General features: G+C 44.9%; 1 protein-coding gene and 1 long non-coding RNA gene across 2 annotated transcripts; both read right to left on the bottom strand.

Moving 5' to 3' along the window:
• Positions 1 to 3: 3 nt before the first annotated feature.
• LOC138967032 (phosphoglucomutase-1-like) lies at positions 4 to 25,411 on the bottom strand. Its single transcript, XM_070339488.1, has 11 exons — positions 25,062 to 25,411; positions 23,407 to 23,569; positions 21,631 to 21,749; positions 20,908 to 21,055; positions 20,391 to 20,581; positions 19,783 to 19,937; positions 18,902 to 19,033; positions 16,889 to 17,008; positions 16,058 to 16,241; positions 15,624 to 15,758; positions 4 to 800 (listed from the first exon to the last, which is right to left on the bottom strand). The coding sequence occupies exons 1-11, from the start codon at positions 25,305 to 25,307 to the stop codon at positions 711 to 713; spliced, it is 1,683 nt and encodes a 560-aa protein (XP_070195589.1). The 5' UTR covers positions 25,308 to 25,411; the 3' UTR covers positions 4 to 710.
• LOC138967031 (uncharacterized) lies at positions 9,487 to 12,386 on the bottom strand. The gene is made up of 3 exons (XR_011455821.1): positions 11,568 to 12,386; positions 10,025 to 10,102; positions 9,487 to 9,638 (listed from the first exon to the last, which is right to left on the bottom strand). It is a non-coding gene; the product is annotated as an uncharacterized lncRNA (long non-coding RNA).
• Positions 25,412 to 27,037: the final 1,626 nt, after the last annotated feature.

The raw sequence follows: 27,037 nt of genomic DNA, 5'->3' as shown, positions 1-27,037 counted from the left end.
GTGTTTTTTGTTGATCGTATAAACCAATTCATGTCCAATATAGGCAATTAAGACCTGACGGACAATAAGCCCCTTAAATTTCTTCTTCTAAAATCTAAAACCCACAGTCTCACTCTGAGAAATGTCTTTAATAATTTCTACCCACTAAAATTGTTTCGTGTACCACGTCTAGTCATTGTTGGATACAGTCAATACCACAGAATAACAAAGCACCAATTTCACCAGATAACTGAAGACAGCATCCACAGTCTCTGTTGTAAAAACACATCAAAACCACTGACCTGCTGAAAAAGAATAACCACAAGAGTTCAGGGTAGCTATATATAGCACATCAATAGTGTAGAAAGGACATTTCAGTCACTTCCATTATTACTAATACTATTAGACAAGGACTGCCAATTTAACAAGACAGCGTAATTCAACAAATTCTACAAATCTGTTTTCAACCTTAAAGATATTCTCAGCTCAGACGGAAACATAATACACATTTAGTGTGATTGAGAAAAGGTAAAACCCTGACTTGATGTTCAATTCTTTGTCAAATATGCTTCTAGCCTTTGTTGCACAAATGGGTGACAGCACTTTTCTACTGATTGCAACATGCATCACATTCTCTTATTGTTATGTCTGATAGATACAGCATCAAGCCAAATACAGTCAATGCTGTGGAAGGGGGTGGAGGATGAAGAGAAGGAGCAGAGATGAAGTGTCTATGTGATGACAGTGGGTGCTTTGCGACCGGTCAGTTCCTTCAACTTGGACATTTCCAACGCAATCTGTATCAGCGGCTTCAGCACCTCCTGCAGACACACACACACAATTCTGTCACTGGTCATGTTTCTTTCTCACACACACACACACACACACACACACACACACACACACACATACCACACCACACACACACACATACCACACCACACACACACACACACACACACACACACACACACAAATACACACCCACATAAACGCACAAACTCAAGAGGATGTCAGACCTGGGAACCCCTGTTTTGCACGTGGAATATTCTCAAACAAACTTGGCGTCTTTTCAGAAAAATGAGCTTACTCCACACAGCATTTGAACATCTATGATTCAAAAAAGCTTCACAAGCGTCCGTCACACTGTTAATTAAGTTTACCAATACATTTGAAACCAATACTTCTCTCAATATTTACTGACAAAAAACTGTTATCATGTTTCAAAATACTGGATCAGCTTCGGTATGCCCTTGTGAAGAAAAGTAGTCTAGGAATTTTTCTCGTCATATTTTTTTCCACTGACCATACTGATCATATTCTAGATGATTATGCGTACAAAATATGGCGAAATCGTATGGGTTCCCACGTCCGGGATGTATACATTCAACTGAATTTCCCCACAATAAAAAATATAAACAGTGGCATACAATCAAAAATGTTAGTAATAAATTTTCATTTGATTTGTTTGTTTGTTTGTTTATTTGTTGCTTAACGTCCAGCCGACTACGTAGAGCCATATCAGGACGAGGAAGGGGGGGATGAAGGGGGCCACTTGTCAAGCGATTCCTGTTTACAAATGCACTAACCCATTACTTGTGTCCCAGCAGGCTTTAGTAAAACTAAATTAATACCTACTGGAAGATTACCAGTTTCCAGTATGTTAAAATAGGCTTAACCTATCTACTGCTGGGCTTACATCAGAACACTAACAGATTAAACTATACATGAATCGCGAGACAAGCGGCAAGAGAAGAGATTTTTTGGAAAAAATACAGGTGAATGAGCAAGAAGGCAGAAAAAAGAAAAGAATTCATGAAGAAAAAGAGAGCATGACAGGAAAGAGGAACCAAAAATCGAAAATTTTAAAAGTAAATTTTGATTTGATTAATATACTTACCCGACTCACAACTAGCATTAACCTCTGGTTTAAGTGCTGGGACGCTGAACTACGCTTCACCCCTTAAGGGGAAGTAACCCTAAAAAAGAACAGCCTAGAACCCGCAAACTGGGTCAGAGATCCAGGCCATACCGTCACGTGACTGACCACGCGAGACCGCCGCCGCCATGTTGGAAATACCTCACTCGAACGAAGCGAAACGTTCATTTTTAGGGTACCATAAAGCGGGGTAGGCGGGAGGGTATAAACGATGTGAGTCGGGTAAGTATATTAATCAAATCAAAATTTACTTTTAAAATTTTCGATTAAATTACATATCTTATCCCGACTCACAACTAGCAGATTGCTAATGAAGGAGGTGGGTAAAAAACTTACACTACAAGTTGGAGAGAACCTGCCCTGCGGCTACCATAGCCGGAAGGGTACTGGTCCCATCCTGACGAGTACTTGCGATGTCCCGCAAGTAGAAATTTATAAACACGTCTTCGGATCTCCAGTAAGCGGAATCCAAGACTTCTGCAAGTCTGCCAGACTTGAGAACGGCAACCGAGGATGCCCAGGCTCTGGTTTCATGCGTCTTAGAAGACGACTGGGGAAGGACTGACTGCCCCCCCCCTCTTCCTTCTTGCTGCCAGATGTACGCTTGTTTGATCAAGGTAGACACCCATCTGGCCAAAGTGGCCCTAGACAGGTCTCTGCTCCGGGCCGTATTGATGGAAATGAACAGGAGCTTCTGATCTTTTGAACGAATAGGCGCCGTACGCGACAGATAGTTGCTGATTGCTCTGACAGGACAATTTACGATATCTGGGTCACCTGGTGCTAAAATTGTGGAAAGCGGAGGAATTTTGACCAAGGGGGAGAGCTGATCTGGCCTCTGATTTTTGGCTAGAAAATCCGGACGAAAACGAAGCACGACTGAACCGTTCCTCTCGAACGAAATGTCTTTAGCGAGACCGGATAAAGCATGTATCTCACTGCTTCTCCTAGTGGTGGAAAGCAACGAAAGGAAAAGCGTTTTACGGGTAAGATTGTGGAGACTCGCTGCATGCAAAGGTTCGAAATCCCGTGACCTGAGAAACTCGAGAACCAGAAACAAATCCCAAGCTGGGACTGGTGACCTTGTCTTAGCAAAGTCCAAGGAAGCACCCCTGAGGACGCTTGCTATAACACCATCAAGAGAGATTATACGCCCCAACTGCCTAAGTGTTGAGGAAATCGCCGATCTCCTGACCCTCAGAGAGGCAGGAGACCGGCCCTGAGACGCCAACCAGGCCAAATGATTTGCCACCTGCATGGAACGGGGGGAAGTAGCGTTCACGCCATTATCCGCGCACCATTTGGACCAAGCTGCCCAATGTGAGGCATATACAGAGCTTGTGGACTGTCTGTGAGACTTTTGCACTAAGTCGAGAGTCCTATCCGATGCACCAGCGCGGCGCAGAGACGTCTTCACAGTCTCCAGCCGTGAAGGCGTAGGGACTGCGGATTGTCGTGCAGGACGCCCGTGCGCGGCTGAAGAAGTTCCCCTTTTCGAAGGTTTAGCGGAATGGGTGGCCCCACTGCGAGACGGAGAAGGTCCGGGAACCAGTGCTGAGAGGGCCACCATGGAGCCACCAGAATGAGAGACGGACGTTCCATCTCCGCCTTCCTGAGCACCTTGCCGAGAAGCTTGACAGGAGGGAACGCATAAGCCACGAGTCCCGACCAGCATATCTCCAGCGCGTTCGTTTTCCAGGCTTCCGGATCCGGAAACGGAGAAACAAACACGGGAAGTCTTCTTGAGAATCTTGTGGCAAACAAGTCGACCAGTGGCTTGTCCACCTGAGCCCACAGACGGAGTAGGGCTTGGTGAGCTATCGTCCACTCCGTGTGGATGACGGTAGCCGACCGGCTGAGAGAGTCTGCCAGAACATTGAGAGACCCTGGCAGAAACTTGGCTGAAAGAATTATATGATGCTGCTGGCACCACACCAGAATTTGACAAGTCCTGAGAGACAACGAGTGGGAACGTGAGCCGCCCTGTCTGTTCACGTAAGCAGCTACTGTAGTGTTGTCCGTGTGTAACTTCACATGGTGCCCCGTCACAGTGGGAAGGAAACTCTGAAGTGCAAGGAATACAGCCTCCAGCTCTAGCATGTTTATGTGCAACAGAGACTGTGTCTCTGACCACACACCCGAGGCCGTCAGATGGGCTAGGTGAGCGCCCCATCCCACCATGGAGGCGTCTGTGAACATGTCCTGGTCCGGGGGAGGAAGGACAATGGGAACGCCGAGAAAGAGCTGATCCTGAAACCACTGCTCTGTGGTCTGCTTGATCCAGCCCTGAATGGGGACAGAGACGTCCCAACCCTGAGAAGCTGCTTCCCATACCGAGCCGAAGGCCGCCTGAAACGGCCTCTTGGATACTCTTCCCAGGGGAACGAGTGTAGCCATCGACTCCATCTGGCCTAAGGCAGAAGCCAGAACCCTGGCCGGGGCCCGTTCCTGACACCGCAGCGACGTTAGGAGAGACAGAAGCCTGTCGACTCTCCTGAGAGAAGGTCGGACCGTCCAGGCCACGGTGTCGAACGTCATACCTAGGTACGTAAACGTTTGTGACGGAGTCAACTCCGACTTGCCCTGATTGACACAGAAACCTAGGTCTGCCGACTGACTCAAGACAAACTGAGTGTGAAGACTGCAAGTCAGACGATCCTGGTTCAGAATTAGCCAATCGTCTAGATATGCACGGAAGCGAATGCCCCTCTGCCTGACAAGGGAGCACAGCTGACGAGTCACCATTGTGAAAATCCAGGGAGCCAGAGACAACCCGAAGGGAAGGGCTCTGAACTGGAAAATCTTCTCTGCCCACCTGAATCTGAGCCACTTCCGATCCGAGGGGTGGATCATGATATGAAAGTAGGCGTCCGTTAGGTCTATGGACGTTACCCAGTCTGACGGCCTGAGAGACTCCCTGACAGAGGTTGGAGTTTCCATAGTGAACCTTACCTTTCTGAGGTACCTGTTGAGAGGAGACAGATCGAGAACAGGCCTCCAACCCCCCGAGTTTTTGGGGACGACGAAAAGTCTTCCATAAAAACCCGGAGAGTTGAGGTCCAAAACCTCCTCTATAGCTTCTTTCAGAAGAAGAGAGGCAATTTCCGACTGAATTGTCGCCTTTGCCTCTGGTCTTGCTGGGAACCGGAACGCTGGTGCTACTCTGGTAAGAGGAGCTTTTCCTTCTTTCCAGAGTAGGCGGAACCCCGAACGCACTATCCCTACGATCCACTGACTGTCTACAAGTTGTAACCAGCAGGGAAGAGCCCGGGAGGGGCCACCCGCCACCAAAGGGGTGGGGGTTGTAGGGATGAGTGGTTCGGGGAGGCATCATTGGGGGTTGGGCTTTCGCCCACCCCCCCTGGAGTTCCCGAACGATGGCTTCTTCTTAGGATAAGGGGCACCTCTGCCCCTTCCCCTATAAGAAGACTGAGAGTGCTGCGTGTTGTGGCCGCGATTAGCTGCCGAGAACGAAGCCTTGGCCTGACCCTGCTGCTTTGCCTGTGGCTTAGAGAAGCCATGCTGTGCAAACCGAGCGATCGCCAAATCCTTGGCGTTCTGGGTCTGCTTGTCTAGAGCGTCAAGCGAGGGCTGCCCGAGCAGAGCTCCCTCTGTAAAAGGAGAAGACTTGAGAGCATCCAAAGTCGCTTTCTCCTGAATCTTTGAGCCCGCCAAAAAAGAGTCCCTGCGTGTAAACACGGCGTGGGAGTAAAGGCGAGCCGCCACAGCCATCTGTTCCGCATTGACCTTAGCTAATGTGGCCAGAAGTGTCGTAACGTCCTTCACACTTGCGTCATTCCGGAATTCGAAAGGATCCAGAGAAGACGCAATCGAACGAGATAAAGTCCGAAGGAGTGTCTCAGAAAGGGAGGCAAGTTCAAGAGAGTATCTGCCTGCCTCCTCCAAACCAATGAGAGAACCTTCCGTGTAGACACAAGGTCTGTCTTGACGGTAACCATCCTCCCTAAGAGTGGACAGCTCCGGTGTGACCGGAAGAGCTGCACTCGGCAGGGCAAAAGTGTTGATAAGGTTCTGAGGCCGACGGGTGAGTGAAAACCTGCGCGCAAGGGCAGGGACACTAGCATGCGGAAGTTGATCAGTGGCAAGCCAATTCTTGGCAGCTTCTGGCGCCTGACCATGAGCAGATAGGAGAGGGACAGTGCCAACCGGCAAGGAGCTCGACGTGCCTGGAACTCTTGCTAGAATTTTCGAGAGTTCATAAGCAACTAAAGGAGACTCAGAAAACTGAAAACCTTCAGCTGCTGTTGGTGCTGTGCGGAAGTCACCCACCGCTGAGGGTGGGGGTAAGACACGACCCGCAGATGAAACAACGCCGTCAGGAAAGTATTTGTAAGCGACCTGTGCTGCAACAGCTAAGGACGGCTTCAATCTTGGCGGTAACTGGAAGTCACCGTCATCCTCATTGAATGAGGTAGGATCGTCTCGCTCCGACTCCACTTCCGTATGTATAGACAAGTCTGCATGACTCACCAAGTCTTGAACATCATCAACCGGAAGCGAGGCTGACTGCAAACCGGAAGTAGAACTTCGGTGCAGAGCCTGCATGGAGCCAACTTCCTGCCCAGGAGGAAGTGGTGACGCGAATACACCAACGGGGGAAGTCAAAGACGGCCCGTGTGCACCTTGGTCACCAGATCGATGTAAAATCGATTGCATTCCCGCGTCAACACCCCATGAGCTCCGCTTCGTATGAGTCGTTTGCCCCAGGTATGTCGAACTTTCACTCCCTGACCTATGAGGCGGGGGAGCTACTAGTTGCGGTCTATGCGGAACGCTTTCGCCAAAGAGCCTGGCTACCGGCGAACCCAACGTACCTGAGGAGAGAGCCTGCTGCGCAGGAGCAACAGTGTCCCGAGGGACCATCTCTCCGAAGCTGGCGTGCGCCAGTTCTTCCGCCCGCAAATCCGCTGACGTGACTGTGGCCGAAGGAGGCAACCGGATGCGGGAAAGTGAAGAAACATCGCCCACACCCTTAGGCAGCGAACGCAACTCCTCTCGCGTAGCCTGTAAGTCAGTGGCAAGTTGCTGCTGTTGAGAAAACATGGTATGCATTTGCGAGGAGAAAGAAGAGAGAAGGGAAGAGAAATCTTGCTTATCACTTTTCTTAGACTTGGCTGAACGAGCCCTACTCCTGCTTTTAGATTCTTTCAGAACGGGTAAGGTAGGGCTTGCTGGGTTATCAATATCAACCGAAAGCGAAGCATTAGAAACCGGGTCTACAAGAGTAACCGTTGTACCTTTGGGTTTATCTTTTGCCTGACTGCTAGCGGGGGAAGAATCAGCAACTAACTGTCGAGTATTATGCTTTTTCTTCTCTTTGTCCGACATGTTGGAAACAACTCACAGAGAGTAGAACAACAACAAAGTTGACGGACACAAGGCAAAAATACAAGTAAAACAAACAAAGAACGATCTCACCAATACAGCCGTAGAAGCAGAGACCGTGAAGAAGAACCGGGGTGAAGATAAACTGCCAACCAGGCAGCAGGCTGAACGCCAAAATGCGTAGCTCGAGAGAACAACGTCCTATCGCTAGAACCGCTGAGGAGAGAGTGAGGTATTTCCAACATGGCGGCGGCGGTCTCGCGTGGTCAGTCACGTGACGGTATGGCCTGGATCTCTGACCCAGTTTGCGGGTTCTAGGCTGTTCTTTTTTAGGGTTACTTCCCCTTAAGGGGTGAAGCGTAGTTCAGCGTCCCAGCACTTAAACCAGAGGTTAATGCTAGTTGTGAGTCGGGATAAGATATGTAATTTAATCTACCTAACAGCAAACTAGAAAGCTCCTGCGGTTCCAAAAACAGGAGGGGCCTTTAATTTCATAACCGCAGTGCCCCACTGCGGGATTTCATTTGATTAATATACTTACTCAACTCACATATCTAGCAATTAACCCCAGTTCAGTCCTGGTAACGCTGTACGCGTCCCCTTGGTAACAAGGAAGACGCCTCTAAAAAAGAGTGACCATGACCCGTCAAGAGGTCAAGGCCAGACCGAGATCGAGGCTGCCTTCCGTATGCGTGCGCATACGCCGCCATTTGTATTCTTTCTAACCGAAGCCCAACTCACTTCTTTTTTTAGATAGATATAACCCCAAAAGCGGGGAGGCGGGAGGGAATAAACGATGTGAGTTGGGTAAGTATATTAATCAAATGAAAATTTATTGGTGGAGGGAATTCACCATATCAAGAATAGAGAACTTGTCCTGCCACCACCAATGCTGGCAACGCAGAACTGCCATCCTGTCGCGTTCCAGCGACATCTCTAAGATAGTAGTTGATGAAAATGTCCTCCAAGCGCCAGTAAGCTGACTCCAGGACCTCTGAGAGGCGCCCAGAATGGAGGACTGCTAGGAGCGAATAGGCAATGTCCGGGACAGGTAGCTGCTGAGAGCCCTAACCGGACAGTTACATAAGTCAGGGTCTCCAGGAGCAAGTACATTGCTCAAGGGGGGGATGCGGATAAGAGGGGATGTTTGACCAGGCTTCTGGTTCTTAGCAATAAAATCTGGCCTAAATTTAAGAGAAATAGAGCCATCTTTTTCAAACGTAATATCCCTAGAAAGTCCAGATAGCGCGTGAACTTCGCTACCACGTCTAGAGGTAGCAAGCAAAACAAGAAACAAAGTCTTACGTGTCACATTAGCCAAACTGGCCGCATGGAGAGGCTCAAACTCCCCAGAAGCAAGAAAACGCAAAACCAAAAACAAGTCCCAGGCCGGGAGCTGTGACTTAGAACGAGCTGTGTCAAGGGAAGCACCCTTGATTACACTAGCAATAACACCACCAAGATTAATCTTATGACCTAACTGCCTGAGAGTAGAAGAGATCGCTGATCTCCTAACTCGAAGAGAAGAGGGAGAACCTCCTTGATCGGCTAGCCAAGCCAGGTGATTGGCCACATGCATGGATCTGGGTCACTCTCCTGAAAACTGGTCAGATGTGTGACTTGAGTGTCCAAAAATAAAGTTAGTCAAAATTGAAATATTTTGGTGTGTTTGGTTTGTTTAACATCTCAACTTTCCAACACAAGGTTTTGAAAAGCAAGATAAACTTTTGGAAATGTTGTAATTTAAGATAATGTGTTGAAGGTTGCCTTGTCTCGCGTGTAACACAGAACACCATTAGAGGCACATTTTTACTCTTATCATAAAAAATACAAGTGATTATCATGCAATTTCCAATGAGATACAATAGAAATTGCTTCATAGAAGTACCAGAAGTTTCAAAATATACCATACACTTACATAATGGGGGGATTACTATGAGGACGCTAGATCAACAATTTCTTAATTTACAGAAAACCTTTCCAGCAAGTGATCAGATATTGCTATCTGCAAAATTGTATGATTTAAAGAATCTCCATGAATACTTAAAACAGCAATATGGACATACTTTGAAAAATCTTGGTATTACATGCAGATATTCATCAAATGACACAGAACGTCTCGCGTGTAACCATGGACACCGCAAACAAACACAGACACCAATATCAGTTAACCATGGGTTTATTTCAGTCAAAACGAAACAACTTTTTATTGAAATGTGTGTCTGCCACGCCTGTCAAGAGTTGGGACAGGCAGCACCTTAACTACTTCCTCAAACTTCACAAAAAATATCTCTTCCACAGCAGGCCACACAAACGATGATCCTTGTTTCCTATGGAAACGAACAACCACCCCATTCCCATCCAGTGTGTCAATCTGTGGACAAACAAATAAACCTTTCTTAAAATAGAAACATTAAAAATAGTAACTGAAAAGGTTTACATCATGAATTAAAAATACAAGGAGCAAGTGACACCAATAAACTTGGAAATGTCTACCTCAGAAAAGCAGACAACTGAAGCTCTCCATTCATACCAACTAGGGGTAATTTGGTACTTGAAATACATGTATAAATGTAATTGATTCCATATGTAACCTGCACTTACCATGCCATGGAAAGACTTTGCTAGGAATGTCTGCACAAATCAGTTTGGATACAGAAAATTTAAAAAATGACTGCACGCAAGCAAAGTCATTCCAGTATAATAAGATTAAGATTAATGAAAAACATGTTAAAACAATTATTTACAGTAGAAACGTACCGGTCTCTCTGATCTGCTCCTGGATCAGCATTGACTGGACTGGCAGAAAGGATAGGAGCATTAGCAGCATCCTGGCATCTGAAAAAAAAGTATGCAACAGTTGGAGTCAGATATTTTAATTGCTACCACAGCTTTACATCTCACATTGAGGTACATAACAGTGCATGTTACAACCGTCAAGATCCCAAGATACACACATTGAAAACCAGAGTGGTTCTGTCCTGAACACATCCTCGTAACACAAAGAAACAACAAGTCGCGTAAGGCAAAATTACTACATTTAGTCAAGCTGTGGAACTCACAGAATGAAACTGAACGCACTGCATTTTTTAACAATGACCGCAGTGAAACTGACGAGCCTGTTTAGGGCGGTAGTGGTTTCGCTGTGCTGCATATAAGCACGCTTTACTGCACCTCTCTTTGTTTGAACTTTCTGAGCGTGTTTTTAATCCAAACATATCATATCTATATGTTTTTGGAATCAGGAACCGACAAGGAATAAGATGGAATTGTTTTTAAATCGATTTCCGAAATTTAATTTTAATCATAATGTTTATATTTTTAATTTTGAGAGCTTGTTTTTAATCCGAATATAATATATTTATATGTGTTTGGGTCAGAAAATGATGAAGAATAAAATGAACATAGTTTTGGATCGTTTTATAAAAAAATAAAATTTGAATTACAATTTTCAGATTTTTAATGACCAAAGTCATTAATTAATTTTTAAGCCTCCAAGCTGAAATGCAACACAAAGTCCGGCCTTCGTCAAAGATTGCTTTGCCAAAATTTCAATCAATTTGATTGAAAAATGAGAGTGTGACAGTGCCGCTTCAACTTTTACAAAAAGCCGGATATGACGTCATCAAAGACATTTATCCAAAAAATGAAAAAAAACATCTGGGGATATCATACCCAGGAACTCTCATGTAAAATTTCATAAAGATCGGTCCAGTAGTTTACTCTGAATCGCTCTACACACACACACACGCACAGACACACACACACACATAATACACCCCGACCCTCGTCTCGATTCCCCCTCTATGTTATTAAGTCAAAACTTGATTAAATGTAAAAATGACTACACGCTGTGTAAAATCTGCTCCAGTGCGAATGAAAATGCCAGTATCTGTCATAATTTCTGTCCCGCACGCATCGCTGACACCGCATGCGGAAAGCAGCAATGGCGTCTGCAATACGAACGAGACAGCTCTGGCTATGATGAGAGATTCAAACGCTATTTCTTGAGATTCTCAACAAAACAAATGAACCTGAACCACATGATCTAATCTTCATTTAAAAAAATAGAAAATAAACTAACAAGAGGCGCAAAACAATCATAAAAAACGAAAACTTCTTTTCACGTTGGACTGTTACCTAGATCTACTCTACCCATGAATTTGCCACTTGGTTGCGTTTTTCTGACAGAAAGGCATTTTTTTCGAATTCAGTTTGTAAACATGACAAAATCACATTTATAGTGGTTTAAGTTCTACACGCAAAATAGTAAAAATAGAGCCGTCGTAAAGCTCAAACTTACCTCAAAGGTTGTGATCACATGTACCGTCTCGCACGTCTGTCGTCAACTTTGGCGCGGACACCGCAACAACAAAGTTTTCCTGCGTCTAACCGCGTGCTCGATTGTACGAAAACACGTTTGCACCGTGTAACCCCCACAGGGACTCCCTTATATTCATGCCCGAATGGGTTGAAAGATAGCAAGTTTGCCAGAAAATAGTTCTGCAATGTGCTCACACGTATCGCAAATTTTCGGACACCACTTGCAGATCTATCAGAACATCTCATTAACCTTGCTTTACAGACTCAACTTGAATCTCATTCAATCGCGATTAACGACATCGAATATTTTACTATGTCAGAGTAGAATTATCCATCCCCTGAAACAGTATGCACAAGTTATGTTTGGGCATGGCGTTGAAGGTAAAAATAGGACACCAAGCGTGACGTGCGAGACGATTGTTTCTACATGGTCAAATGCAACCAAGTTATTATCGAAAGATCGTTTGGGCGCATCGGGCGGGTGAAATCAAATTCATACACAGGAATTTGCAACAATTGTAGAAAAATGTGTTATCAAATGGGTAAGTTTGAGGCATGTGTATGTGCAGAGATAGCATGTCACACTTTCGAATGGAAAAAAGTGGCGATTTCAGAGCTTCTGGAGTGCAAAGCAAATCACAGAATTTACAAACGCTTTAGTTCTTGTTCACACTGTTGCTCCAAATAACACTGAAGACAACAAAACACATAAAAATAAAGGAAAGTAATTATTGTGTTGTTTATTTAAATGTTTTTGTACGCTGTCTCGACTGACCAGTTTCCAGGAGAGTGACCCATCTAGGAGACAAAGGATCAACTCCGTTATCCAAACACCATTTTGACCAGGAAGACCCGTGTGAAGAATACACAGAGCTGGTCAAATCTCTGTGAGAGTGCTGCACCAATTTCAAAGTGGAGGCTGAGGCCCCTGCACGGAGCAGAGAGACTCTGACAGAATCCACCCGTGAAGCTGAAGTGCTTGCGGATTTTTGTGCGGCACGCCCGACCGAGGCTGCACCAGATCGCCCTTTCTTACGCCGAGAGGAATCGGCGGACGAACTGCGAGGCGGAGTAAGTCGGGATACCAATGCTGGCTGGGCCAGAGAGGGGCAACCAGCACTAAGCGCTGGCCTCTCGAGATCTGCCTTTCTCACAACTCTGCCCAGAAGGCGAAAGGGAGGGAAGGCATACGCCACTAGCCCTGTCCAATCCATCTCGAGAGTGGTAGTCTGGTGGAAAACCTTGTCACAAACATGTCTATGAACGGCTTGTTCCCCTGAGCCCAGAGACGATGCAAAGCCTGGTGAGACAGTGTCCACTCTGAATGTAGGACTTTGTCTACCCTGCTCAGAGCATCTGCCAAAACATTGAGGCTGCCCTGCAGATACTTTGCTGAAAGCAGGATGTGATGAGTGCTGCACCATATCAGAATGCGACACGCACTGTCCGACAGACTCTGAGACCGAGTCCCGCCCTGACGGTTGATGTAAGCCGCTACAGTCATGTTGTCCGTATGTAACCTGACATGAATGTCTGTCAGCAGAGGCAGAAACGCCTGAAGTCCAAGAGCCACAGCCTCTAATTCCAGTGCGTTTATGTGCCACGAGCCCTGACTGGCATCCCAAAGACCAGACGCCGTCTGCTCTGCCAGATGTGCTCCCCAACCTGTCCGGGAGGCATCTGTGAAAAGATTGTTCTCCGGAGAAGGGGGAGCAATGGGAACTCCCTGCGAAACCCAGGGAAGAAGCCAAAGCTTCGTGGTACAACCGAACCAGCTCCCCAACTCGACCTGGACGTTCCAGCCCTGAGTCGCTTGATTCCACATTGCCTGTACAGCTGCCTGAAACGCCCTTTTGTGAACTCTGCCAAGCGGAACCAGCGGAGCCATGGATTCCATCTGACCCAGCAGCGAGGATAATTCCTGAGCCGTGGATTGATTCTTTACGTAAAGAGAGAGAATCAGAGCCTGCAACTTGTCCACTCTTCTCTGAGAAGGGCAGACTGACCAGTCTAGAGTATTGAACTCCATCCCCAGATACGTGAAACGCTGGGACGGTTCCAACTCTGACTTCAGCAGATTCACTGTGAAGCCGAGTTGCCAAGCCTGCCTGAGAACCAACTGCGTATGTGTTCTGCACAGGTCCTGGTCCTGGTGCAGAATCAGCCAGTTGTCGAGATAGGCCCTCAAGCGTACCCCTTCTTGCCTCACCAGGGCACAGAGTTGACGAATGATCATGGTGAAGATCCAAGGAGAAAGAGAGAGACCAAACGGAAGAGCCCGGAATTGGAAAATTCTGACTCCCCATCGGAAGCGAAACCATCTCCTGTCCGCTGCATGCATGAGGACATGAAAATAAGCAACCAGTCCTAGCACTAACCCCATAATGCCAGATGAAAGGTGGGGCAGCCACTAGATTGCTAATTTTAAAGTCTTAAGTATGACCCGGCCGGGGTTGGAACCACGACCTGCCGATCACGGGGCGGACGCCTTACCACTAGGCCAACAGTGCCGGTGGCGAACGTGGTAACTCGACCGTACGCAAGCCACCCTTACTGACTTCTTCCTGCCCCCGGGCGGAAGCGGAAGCTGAACTGCCGGCCAAATATCTTGTGACAAGGCGGGGAGAAACATGTCTTCCGTGCGAGTAACAGGGTCCCTACCCCGAACTGACTGACCGTCTGAGCGGAACGGACCAGCCCGGAGATCAGAACTTTCACCCCGTCGCAAGGCGAAAGGGGTTACTTCCTCCTGAGACTGCGCTCCACTTTGGCCGGAAAACCCGGTTACTAGTGGAGCTGAATACCTTGTGACAGTACAGGCACACCGGAAAACCGAACACTCAACGAGGGGGAGTGAACGTCATAGGCATCATGCGTCGCATCCACATCAGCGTGGGTGACCGTGGCGGAAGGGGAAGGGCGCACCCTGGCCAGCGAAGCAACATCCGACACACGGGAAGGTAGAGCCCGTAGCTCAGCTCTCGTCGAGGAAATTTCAGAAGCCAGAGAGCTAACCTGGGAGCTAAGAGACAAAAGCAAGGAAGCTACATCCGCAGCAACCAAACCCGAACCAGCAGAAGAGCTACGTCTCTTTCACAACCTTATCGTCCTTAACAGACTTGTCAGAGGACTTAACCGGCAAAATAGAGGTCACCGGCAAATCAACCAAAACATCAATGCATTTTTTAGAAGATGGCTCTAAAACGCTAACAACAGCCTGGCCGGAATGTTTCGGTTTCCTAGGCGTTTTCCTAGGGGAAGTCTCAGCAGGTACCTGCTTGGGAGGATGCTTCTTCCTGCCACTATCGGCCATGACAAAGTGAACTCAAGAAAAAAAAATTCAAAAAATTGTACAAGTACAAATTCAGGCCAAAATGTAGCCAAAAACCATGGAAAATAAGGAAAGATCTCACCCCAACAGGCTGCGAAGTCGAAGACGAAAATACCAAGGGGAATGTAACCAAGTCAAAGACCCAGTTACAAAGGCTGTCAAACAGCCGGAGCGTAACGAAAAGCGACCACCGCGTGTGAACGCTGAGGTAGGAATGAATACAAATGGCGGCGTATGCGCACGCATACGGAAGGCAGCCTCGATCTTGGTCTGGCCTTGACCTCTTGACGGGTCATGGTCACTCTTTTTTAGAGGCGTCTTCCTTGTTACCAAGGGGACGCGTACAGCGTTACCAGCACTGAACTGGGGTTAATTGCTATATGTGAGTTGGGATAAGATAATTTATTTAATTTAATTCCTGTTTTACGACACATCAACCACATAACACCCACCTGACCGTCCTGAATTTGACCATGCACATACTTTATCCACGATGATTCCACTGGAATTACATGTAGTTTGTTGTTGTCAATATTTTACTTCCCTAACGTTAATATTCCGTAACAATACGGCCCGATAGTTGAAATAAGGCGATGTGAGACTATCAAATGAGATGCTTCGAATTCCCCCATGTTTCTAACAGAATAGCAATAATAATAATATATCCTCAGACCAGAACTAATGGTTGAAATAGCAGACGCTAACCTGTGCATCTTTTTCAAAGGTAGAGGAATCAGCTTCGTAGCCCTCAATGTACAGTCTGATGGTGGCTCCACTGCTGCCTGTTCCGCTGAGGCGGAAAATTATACGAGAGTCGTCCGTGAAGATGAAGCGGATGCCCTGTGAAACAGAAAACAGGAGCAATACATTTGAAAGAACAAATCTGTTTAAGGAGATAAGTCTGCACATATAACTGACTGGTGTAAAAGTTAAATAGCTTCATTCCCTCAGTGGAGAACTTGGTTTTCTGGGTGGGTACCACCCTGTCACTCCCGAAAGCCTAAAAGAAATTAACTGATAGGAAGAAGAAAAGAAAATGCTAAAAATATGTTGTACTCTTTAACAGCTGAAGCAGACAGTTTACACAGGTGTTTTTTTCTCCAGTAAGATCTGGTCTACCAACATTGCCTCTGCCTTACCTGTTTGGTGCTAACGCTGCTATCAATGGGGTCAGTATAGGAGAAGTTGTCTGCCTTGGCCATGGTGTATGTTTTGCCGCCAGCACTGAACTTCCTCCCCACAATACCCTTCTCTGCAATCAAGGCTTCTAGACCATCCATCATCTTGTTGGCAGGCGCAGAATCACAGCCTTCATAGTCGTAACTGTCAAGAAAATGGGATAAAAAGTCATCAAAATTAACTTGCATTAAATAGCACTTCATGTTGATTAAAAAAAAAAGGTTGACACTACACATGTGCATACTCATTCAGCAATGAGTCATACTTCTGTTCTTTTCCGTTTATATCAATGGTTGATTACATGGTTACGGCTAAGTAGACCACAGGCATGGTGTGATTTCTTCTGATCCTTCTTAAACTTAAGGGAGGACAAGAGTCCACGCTTTTGCTGTTTGCTTGCTTGCCATGTTTGTTTATTTGTAAAAAGCTGGACTAATAGGACACAAGTAATAGCTGGAAGAATGTTACCATTCTATTCTGCAATGACCACAATGTCCATGCTTACACAATAAAAAATTAAAATATTATGCTAACACAGGCAACGTACAAAAACCATCTCCTCCATTCCTCATGTTAACTGATAATCTTTACCTGGTCTGATTCCATCTACTCTCCTTTTCATAAAAAAATAGCAGTCAATATAGCAGAACACACACATAGCTGTTCAGATTTTCAATTTGGTGAATATCCGAGTCGATAAACTACAAGCTTCTGTGACAAACAAACCTAATTCTGATTCACACACTGTAAAGGCCGAGAAATGTAGAAAAGAACGTGAAACTGAAAGTTACCGTGTGAAGAAGTTGCGGCCGTAGAGCCCCCAGTGCTCCATGAGAAGCTGCTGGACAGACTTCTTCTTGGCCGCCAGAACCTGCAGCCAGGCCAGTACCGCCCACACTCCGTCCTTCTCCCTGGAATGAACAAGGACAACTAACATTATCACCATTAATGACATATGATACCAATACATGCAGTCATTACGATTAATTTTCTACTGCTGATAGGTTGAAGTCAACGAGACAAACTTCATTCTTAAAAGTCTTTGTCACTTTCTCGGGAGACATGCAGAAGAAGTGACAGAAATTTTACGTGACACCCTTATATTGACAGCTTTTCAAACTTTCACTTCAAAAATACCGTCAAAAAGTAACATCTTGTCGTCTTTTTAATTGATATTGACTATGTCTTCAATCAGTCTATCTCTGTAACAGGGTCCATCTGTCACTCCCTACGCATTTTCTTTTGTACACTTTTGCCTGGGTGTCTTTACAGGCAAACATACTATTCACCCACCAACACATATATATACGTGCGCAGCGACATTTGAGAGCCAGCGTTTGACCTGAGTTTAGTGTTTTTATTTATTTATTTATTTATATGGGAGATTTATATAGCGCTTGACGTTCTCTAAGCGCTTTACATATTAATTTCTGCCGTGTGAGATGGAGTTTTTTACACAATATATCACGCATTCACATCGGCCAGTAAATCTCAAGCCATTACGGCGAATATTTACTTTTCACGGCCTATTATTCCAAGTCACACGGGTATTTGGTGGACATTTTTTTTATCTACAGTAAAACCTGTCAAATAAGGACACCCTTGGGACCAGACAAAAGTGTCCTTATTCTGCAGGTGTCCTTATTAGACAGGTGCAAGTAAACGCGACAAAGTCAAGTTGAGAGAGAGAGAGAGAGAGAGTACTGCACATGTACATGTACATTTATAAGAAAAACAGAAGCTGTTTAGATTAAATAGAGAAACATTTAATATTGACTGTTGTAAAACAAGTTTAAAAACTTGTGATAATGCATGTTTCAGCTACTAGGTACTGCCCTGCCTTTGATCTGGCCGCACACACAGATTTCCACTCTGTTAAACTCGGTCACTGACCGGTCACTGACCCCGATGCAGGAAGTGTTTCCTCTCTCAGATATGACAGGGGAACCACCTCTCATGGCAAAAACTGGGTCATTGACCCCTGGGAAGAAGGTCGTGTCTTTTAACAAGGCCACCCAGCTATCACAATGCCTTTGATCTGGCCGCACACACAGAGCACACATATTTTCACTCAGTTAAAGTCGGTCACTGACCGGTCACTGACCCCGATGCAGGAAGTGTTTCCTCTCTCAGATATGACAGGGGAACCACCTCTCATGGCAAAAACTGGGTCATTTTGGTGCGCCCTATCGGCCCCCTGCGTCCAATGGGTGACTGGATTACAATTTATTTTAAAAAGGGGGTGCGTCTTAGATAACGAAGCGCCTTGTCACCCGGAAAGTACGGTATATGACTTATTATGGACCCAAAATACGTGTCCGCGTCCGTAATGCCGAGGTGGCCGTAACGTACAGGTGTTTTACAGTGTAAAGCAGTCCGTGCCGAGACTGACTGTCCGTATTCTGCGAGTGTCCGCTAAGTCCAGTGACCGTATTTGACAGTTTTCACTGTATGCCTATACAATTTTGCCAGGAAAGACCCTTTTGTCAATCATGGGATCTTTAACGTGCATGCACACCCCAATGTTGTGCTTCATTATCTTGAGCATTTGTCTCCTGGATAACTGTGCTCCTAGGCATTTTTACTCATGCCTCTTTTTTACTCATGTAAGTTCTCTTTGGGTTCCGTTTTCAAACTTTCTTTTTTTCCACTTGTATACATACTTTCTATTTCACTTCAATCCCTTAACACATTCTTTCTTGTATCATAACTTTACACATTTGTTAAATATTGGTTCTTCACACTAAATTGAAGATACCATCTAAGAATGCTCGGATTTAAAATATCTTTTCAAGAGTAAGAACCTGATGTGATCGGATCCAGTCCCGAAGCTTTCCTCTCCACACAGAGACAGGCGGCCAGCATCCATCAGGTTTCCAAAGAACTTCCAGCCTGTGGGCACCTCAAAGCACTCCGCCCCCTTCACCTTAGCCACTCTGAAATATTCAACAATAAACTGCAACATTCACCAGGCATGGGAATTCCAAAAAAGAAAAAAACTCTGAAAATAGGCCAAGGTCCAGGGGCCGCCTAGGCCCCGGCCGGGTACAGGGGCCGAGTCCTGTTTGGGGGACCAGGGGGGCGAAATTCCCCCGAAAGGAAAACGAATTTTAGCATTTTAGACCAATGTTTTGATAGTTCTTGTGTAAGCAAAAAATGGATTTCCGCGGACAATTATTTATTTTCGCTGAAACGTAATTTCCTTTTCGCGGAAATCCGCGATTTCGTGGACAATTCCCATGCCTGATTCACTCAAAACTGGACCACACCGTGAAGGAGAACACGAATTAAATGTGCAGAATTTGAGGTTGCCTCCAACGCCCACATCCACACACTGTCTATAATTATACTCTCTGGCAGATTTACACACATTTACCTCTCTTCATGCAGGATTTGAGGTTGCCTCCAATGCGCACATCCATGCATGTACGCAGACTAGTTACTCTCTCGTTGAACTTAAAACACATATGCTTTGTAGAGAATATATTCTTAATTGTTGGTCAAAAAAGGGATATACTCCAGAAAAAGACAAAACTTTTGTAAATGCAATATTTTCATTTTACTCGACTTGTTAAATCTACCTTCATAGTAAGACCACTTCTTTTTTAGGTTCTAATTCTCTCCGATTCAGGGAAGTCTTAAAAAGGGGTTCCACTGTAAGGTCATACCACAAGACGTACTGTACCTGTCCACAGCACCAGCAGTGGGCATGCTGCGAGCAAAGCCCTTGATGCCAGTCTTGCGGAAGTAAGGGATGCATTCCAGGTTGTTGGCTAGTACTGCCAGCGAGTCATTCGGCGTCACAAAGAAGGCATTGTGTCCTAAGATCATGTTACGATCCTGAGAATAGCATATACACAAAATTACTCACTTTCTAAACAAGTTGTTGTTTAACATAGAGATGACAATTTTGATCAGAAAATACACAGAATTGACTTATATATAGCAGAATCACTCTGAAGCCTGCTTACGCTAAAAATCTGACCATAGTGCACTGCAGAATGTTCCAGTTTGAAGTCTCTTTTCAACAGCTAAAATACATGGCAATTCTGTGCATTTTTCATTGCCTAGCCTTAGCAAATGGAAATTAAAGCCCTTCAAATTTTATATTTAGAAACTCCTGACGCGATCGGGAGAAAAGCGGGCCTTGCAAAACCAAACTCAACAGAATAGCAGTTCAAGAGTATTGTACACAAGAGCATGCAGACGCAAAGATGATTTTCCACCTTCATATACCTAAACATGCACAATCCAGTTGTCTCATCTCATCTCCTCACAGGTCAAGACACCTACCCCATCTCCATCAAAGGCGGCCCCAAAACCGTGCTCCCCTTCTTTCATCTTGTTGACCAGGTCAGCCGCATACGTTAGGTTCGGGTCGGGGTGATGGCCGCCAAAGTCGTCCTTAGGTTCGACTTGGATCATGCTGGATGCTGGAGCTCCCAGCTCCTCATGGAAAATGCGTTGCACATAGGGACCAGTCACTGAAAGTCAGCAATAAATTATGGTTTCATCTCTATCGTCAGGTTAACTACAGGTTGAGAACAAGACTGTAAAATATGTGCATAGATAGATACATATGTACGCATTAAACCTCATCCACCCAGGCTCATAGCAACAAACACATGCCCAAAGATGACATGCTAACCGATCCACTCCCACACTGACACAGAAAACTAGCAGCAACAAGAATCACATTACACATTTATACCCACGCACATATTGTGCTCGCTCTCTCATTGTCTCTCTTTCACACACCCACACACACACACACACAAATGTGCACACTTAACACTTTAGCAATACTAACCGCCATTCATAGAATCAATCAAGATATTGAGACGCCCCCCAATAAACAGCTGCTTGATGGCTTCAAAGTCAAAGATCTCTTTCATGAGTTGCACGTAGTCATTCACGCTGTCAACCACCTCAACCTCGAACTCTCCCTGTCCTTCAACCTAAGCCAAAGAAATATTGAATATTTGAGTGTACAATACAATTGCATGTATTGCATTGCATTATAAGTAAGATCAAATCACAGTGATCACCTGTACAAAAAGGACACCTATATGGGGCCAGCCAAAACTGTCCCTACATTGAGAGATGTCCTCTAATCTGAGGAGTCTCACGTCATTGCAGGTACCTTAATCTGCACCAACATTTCAGCAATTAATTATTTTAAATCAAGTTGTCAGCTTACAACTTCTCCTGTACTTAACAAAAACTGCATGCAGTTTTTCAGTTGCCAAAACATCAGCATTATGTTTCATTTTGAATAATTGTTTTGTAAGCGTGTAATGCATGCATGTACATTTAGCTGATGCGATGTGAAGGAATGTGGTCAAATTCATATGTGAAATTCAGTCACTTGCAAGAAAGTTGATGTATTTCTTTATTTTGGTGTGCTTGAATGTCTAAAAGTATGTCTGCACAACTGAAAGTTAAAGGTCCCCAATCCCTCATGCTGATCTCACTGTTTCGTTGGTAATAAAATAAAACTTTTGTCACAGTTTCTTCAATTCCAGAAAAATACCTTGAACGTATGACTGCTGATTATGTCCAAGTCACAGCGGAGTTCTGGGCAGATGATTAACTCGCTGATGTTTTTGGTGATTTCAAAAATGGCGTTTGTAACCCCTTCTGGAGCAGGACCTGAAAGTTACAGAAACATTTATCAATAAATCAGAAAGAAAAAACCCATATACCGTACTTTCCGGGTGACAAGGCGCTTCGTTATCTAAGACGCACCCCCTTCTTTTTAAAAAAATTTGTAATCCAGTCACCCATTGGACGCAGGGGGCCGATAGGGCGCACCAAAATTGAAAAAGTATACCGGTAGTCGAAGACCAAAGCCAGGTCCATTGTTTATAGACACGACCTTCTTCCCAGGGGTCAATGACCCAGTTTTTGCCATGAGAGGTGGTTCCTGTCATATCTGAGAGAGGAAACACTTCCTGCTTCGGGGTCAGTGACCGGTCAGTGACCGAGTTTAACAGAGTCGAACTCTGTGTGTGCCGCGAGATCAAAGACATTGTGATAGCTGGGTGGCCTTGTTTATAGACACGACCTTCTTCCCAGGGGTCAATGACCCAGTTTTTGCCATGAGAGGTGGTTCCCCTGTCATATCTGAGAGAGGAAATACTTCCTGCACCGGGTCAGTGACCGGTCAGTGACCGAGTTTAACAGAGTGGAAATAATTATGTGTGCTCTGTGTGTGCGGCCAGATCAAAGGCAGGCATTGTGATAGCTGGGTGGCTTGAGAGCTCGAGGAAACTTGGCCAGGGCAGTACCTAGTAGCTGAAACATGCATTATCACAAGTTGTTTGACTGGTACTCAGGCGGTCTCTTTGATTTTTTTTCGTATTTCATACACGGATTAGACCCTTCGTTATACAAGACGCAGGGGTCGAACTCGAGGAAAAAAGTCGCGCCTTATGACCCAGAAAGTACGGTATACAAACAAACATTTTCTTTCTGAACTTAGCTGGTGGGAGGAGAGGGAAATTTCCTCATCGTCCCTTCACATCTCTACCAGCTCTTATCTTAATTTCGTATAATTAAATACACCTGATATCATATATATCCCACACTATAATTATTCATACTTCACCTTGACCATTTTAAGAATGAGAGATAGATAGTGAGAAGGAAAGAGAGAGAGAGGGGAGTGGGAGGGGGGCGAGAGATCGAGAAAAATATCGAAGAGTTAAGAGAGAGAGTGTAGTACGTGAGAGTAAGAAAAAGACAGACAGAGACAGACAGAAGGAAAGGAAGAAAGAAAGATAGAAAAAGAGAAGGAAAGAGAGAGGGAGAGAGAGAGTGTGTATACTGTGTACAAAAGCAAAACAGCACCAGCACTGCAGTTAGTCTTTTTATCTGTTTCCCGCATCTCCTCCTCTTAGTTTTGCAATTTTCTTTAGCAGTTTTTCTTGTTCAAATGGTTGTTCAGGCTTTATCACAAAACCATACACTATAGTATAGATATATGCGGGCCAAGAGCCCGTTAACAGCCAGATTCTGAGGAGAAAATGGGGCTGGATTGGAAACCAACATCCAGCATCACCCGCCAGGCTCTCACTTGGAACCCGCAGGAGAAAAGAAAGAGAGGGAGGCCGAGAAACAGCTGGAGGCGTGACACAGAGGCAGAACTGAAGAGGCATTAATTAGGCAACAGATGGGCAGAAGTGGAAAGAACAGCCCAGAACAGGGTGCGATGGAGAAATGTCGTCAATGGCAGGCTATGCTCCAATGGGGGCAAAGGCCCAAGTAAATAAGTTATATAGTATAGATATATATATTTAAAACTGACCTCCATTGGAGCAGTTAAACTTGATGCCAAAGTCTGCGTTGGGGCCACCCGGGTTGTGGGATGCTGTGAGAATGATACCGCCATCTGTTTTGTATTTCCTGATCATGCAGGACACAGCAGGTGTAGACAGGATGCCTTGCCGACCAATGATTAACTTCCGCACCTGTTTGTGAGGACACTTGCAAGTTTATTTGTCTTCTGCTATACCGACTGTTTACAAAACAAAACAAAACAAAACGGCAAAGTGACGAACTAAGCTACGCAATGTTTGTTGTTGCCACTAGCGAGTAGAATGTTTACATTATCGCTTGACAATGGAAGAGTACCATTATTGGTTTTTCATATATAAAAGAGCACTTCCAGTTGCATCGCTTGAGGTACGAACATCGCTGAGAGAATTAAAAACTCATTACGTTTAATGAGACTCTTTAACTGCACACTGACAATTTGGCAATATGTGGGAAGAAGGGAGAGACAGATTGTTGAGAAATATAAACACAAAAGGGTAAAGAAAACAAAAAGATACAGACAGGCTGACTGCATGAACTTAACAATAATCACTTATTTATCTGAGCAGAATGACAGGCTCTTGACTTTTTTTGTTATTACCCAGACGCATGCATCACTCAAAACTAGGAAGTAAATTATACAATGTACTGGATATATATATAAGCCTCGTGAACGAGAACGATCACAGAGACATGGAAAGAGAGACAGAGAGAGAGGGATAGGGATTGGTTGGACTGACAGACAGTCTGACACATATCAATGGAAAAGAAGAATGGTGTCCATTTACAAATACAACACACATGTATGCACGTTTCTTTTCCACCGTATTTTACTTTTTAACATCCACCACAACACTTGAAGAGGTAAATATACACATCCACAGAGTGTGATAAGATTATTAAGATAGATCATTCTTCATTTAACAAGGGTAACAGAATAAGCAGTGCATGATCTGCTTTCTTTTTACATCTAGCCTTCACTCAAATCAACAAGCAAAAAAACAATTGTTTCGTGTTTACAGATGAGAGAGGGAGAGAGAGAGAGAGAGAGAGAGGGATGTGGGGGGGGGGGGGGTGAGACAGAAAGACAGAGACAGATCAAGACTAGAGAGACGGGAGGACTGAGAGTGAGACTGAACAGAAAAAAAGAGAATGACTGACTGACTATTAGTATTAGGGTTTAATTAAACGTCCTCTTAGACCAACTGGTCTATATTGGGACAGGTATTGGTAATACGCTGAAGATATGGTGTGATACTTTGATTCGAACAAGCCCGCTGTGGCTGTCTTCTACGACACACCAGCATTGGGTTTGTCTCGTCAAAGTATCGAAATACGATCATGATAATCAGAGACGAGAGATGATGCATGCGTGTCTTCGTGTTTTCCAAGCCCTGAGACTTTTGCTGTGAACGTGGGATCTTTTTCGTGCGCATGTGTGCACACGGGGGTGTTCGGACACCGAAGAGAGTCTGCACAAAGTTGACTCCGAGAAATCAGTAAATCTCTCGCCGAACGTGGGGATCGAACCCACGCTGATAGCGACCAACTGGCTACAAAGCCAGCGCGCTACCAACTGAGCTACGTCCCCGCCCAAAAAGAGAATGGCAGCCGCTGCAAGCAGAGTCAATTCAGCACCGCACTTACTCCGTTCCCTGCCGCAATTCTGATGATGATTTGAATCGCATCGTTCAAGAAGTACCTCCCGTCACCACCGACAATCAACGTACTACCTTTCAATTTGTCACCAAGGCCAGCAGTTAGAGTCGCCTGTACAAAGTTTTCGGTGTAGAGTGGCTGCTGAAACACTGGGACACCTTTTCTCAAACCACTTGTTCCTGGCTTCTGCCCCTCGTGGGGGGTCGTGGCGAGCTTTTGCGCATATATCGACATGATTCTGAGTCAGCTTTATCCAAAACAGCAACAGAACAAGTCATAGAATTCTTGGACGTGTCGGCCATTTAACCTTGACCTTACGCGACCTTCCCCTTCCTTCATTTACAGGGGACATTACTACTGTACCTCTGAACATTTCGTTCTGCTGTTTAGCTCCCTTGGAATTTTGACCTCCACCATCCTTCGATTTTTCGGAGCTGTTCTCGTGTGTGTGTGTGTGTGTGCTTGTGTGTGTGTGTGTAAGTGCGCCGGCTGGTTGAAAAAAAGCTCGTTGTATTGCTTATGCCACAACCCTCGAAAAATAAAAATTGATTTGATTTGATTTGATTTGATCTGTACGTGTCTCACTATCCATCTGTCTCACATTTGTTGCCAGTTGTTGTGTGTGTTTTTTCTTGTTATCTTTTTCGCTCTTTGTTGTTTTCCCTTTTATGGTCAGAAGTGGCATGGAGTTTTAGTTTTGATTTTTTCAGTGTTTTTTTTAAGGCAATTTGAACAGCATATAATCATTGTTTGATGTGATTTTGTCACTGTCACCCGGTAGCTCTTCCAATAAAATATTACTATACTTCAAAATTCTATCACTTGTATTTTCCGGAAGACTGGCATGTTTCCCCAAAACTGATGTCTTAATTACCCCCAAAAGCCACAGAAAACTGTCAATTCTGATCCACAAATCGTTCCGTATCACTTTCTAGGACTAAACTTTCTTTTCTGATGAAAAACATGAAGTCTGTCCCGCAAAGAATCAAATCTTTATTTCCGTGCCAGATCGACTGCCCTTAATTGTTTGCTCGTTTTTACATTCAGTAAATGTTTGACCCAGTAAATGTATTACGAAGACCGCTGGGAATCAAGGTAACTGTCAGTTCACGTGTGTGAGATACACGATAACTTCAATCAAAGTACGACTGAAAACATATTGTCCAAACACCTTTGGTATAAAAAATATAAAAAAATGAATGCATATCCTCACTTTAAAGTTACTGTGCTTGTCACGTCAAGGTGCACGGAGCCCCTATAGGGCTTTCAGTCATGACTCAGGCAGCTATCCGTTTGAAATTATACCAAGTGTCATTAACCTTCTGGCCGCAAGGAGTAGAAAACTGCCATTGAAAGTTGTTGTACGATTTTTACGGTATTGGCTCCGCAGTGCTTAAAATGGATGATAAACGCCGGACTTCTATAAAAGGCATATAAGATGCTTTTAGCTTTGGACGAAAACGGAGAAAAAAAGTGATGGGCATCATTCTGAAGTTCGACTAATATTGTCAAAAACTGGTTTTTATTTCGTCTGGCTCCAACAGGATATCAGATATGTAAACATATTTTTGCGTTAACATAATTATAATCAGTGGATATGTTCGAGCAGTAGTAGGCCGAAACAATACGATTGAAAGATCGCTACAGTTTTATTGTACATTTAACTTTTAGTAAGGCTTTGTTGTCGCCTGAACTTTATTGTTTTCGAGTTGCGCTTGCCCAGTTCAGAGTAGGTGTCCGTCCAATGAATACAAATTTCAGAAGGTACATACAGTGATTGTATTACATCTTGAACACACGGCCAGTACCGTGTAACTGGCCTTGATACGGAACGATCCAAGGGGGGCAATCTCAGTCATCTGAAAGAGGGAAATCCAAACGCAATCCGCTTTGTTCGATTTTATGGGCTTGGACGATAGAGAAAAATAAGAAAAGCAAAAGCTGGAGTCCAGTCTGGACGAAAC

Source organism: Littorina saxatilis, linkage group LG5, assembly GCF_037325665.1.
Source record: "Littorina saxatilis isolate snail1 linkage group LG5, US_GU_Lsax_2.0, whole genome shotgun sequence".
In the NCBI taxonomy this organism is placed as follows: domain Eukaryota; kingdom Metazoa; phylum Mollusca; class Gastropoda; order Littorinimorpha; family Littorinidae; genus Littorina; species Littorina saxatilis.
This window is presented reverse-complemented; position numbering and strand designations above follow the sequence as displayed.

Coding starts and splice junctions, on each gene's coding strand:
- LOC138967032 (XM_070339488.1), bottom strand. CDS start 25,307: ATGTCGATATATGCGCAAAAGCTCGCCACGACCCCCCACGAGGGGCAG. Junction 23,570..25,061: donor GAATTGCGGCAGGGAACGGA/GTAAGTGCGGTG, acceptor CCTCACAAACAG/GTGCGGAAGTTAATCATTGG. Junction 17,009..18,901: donor ACTGGATCCGATCACATCAG/GTTCTTACTCTT, acceptor TGTTCATTCCAG/GGAGAAGGACGGAGTGTGGG.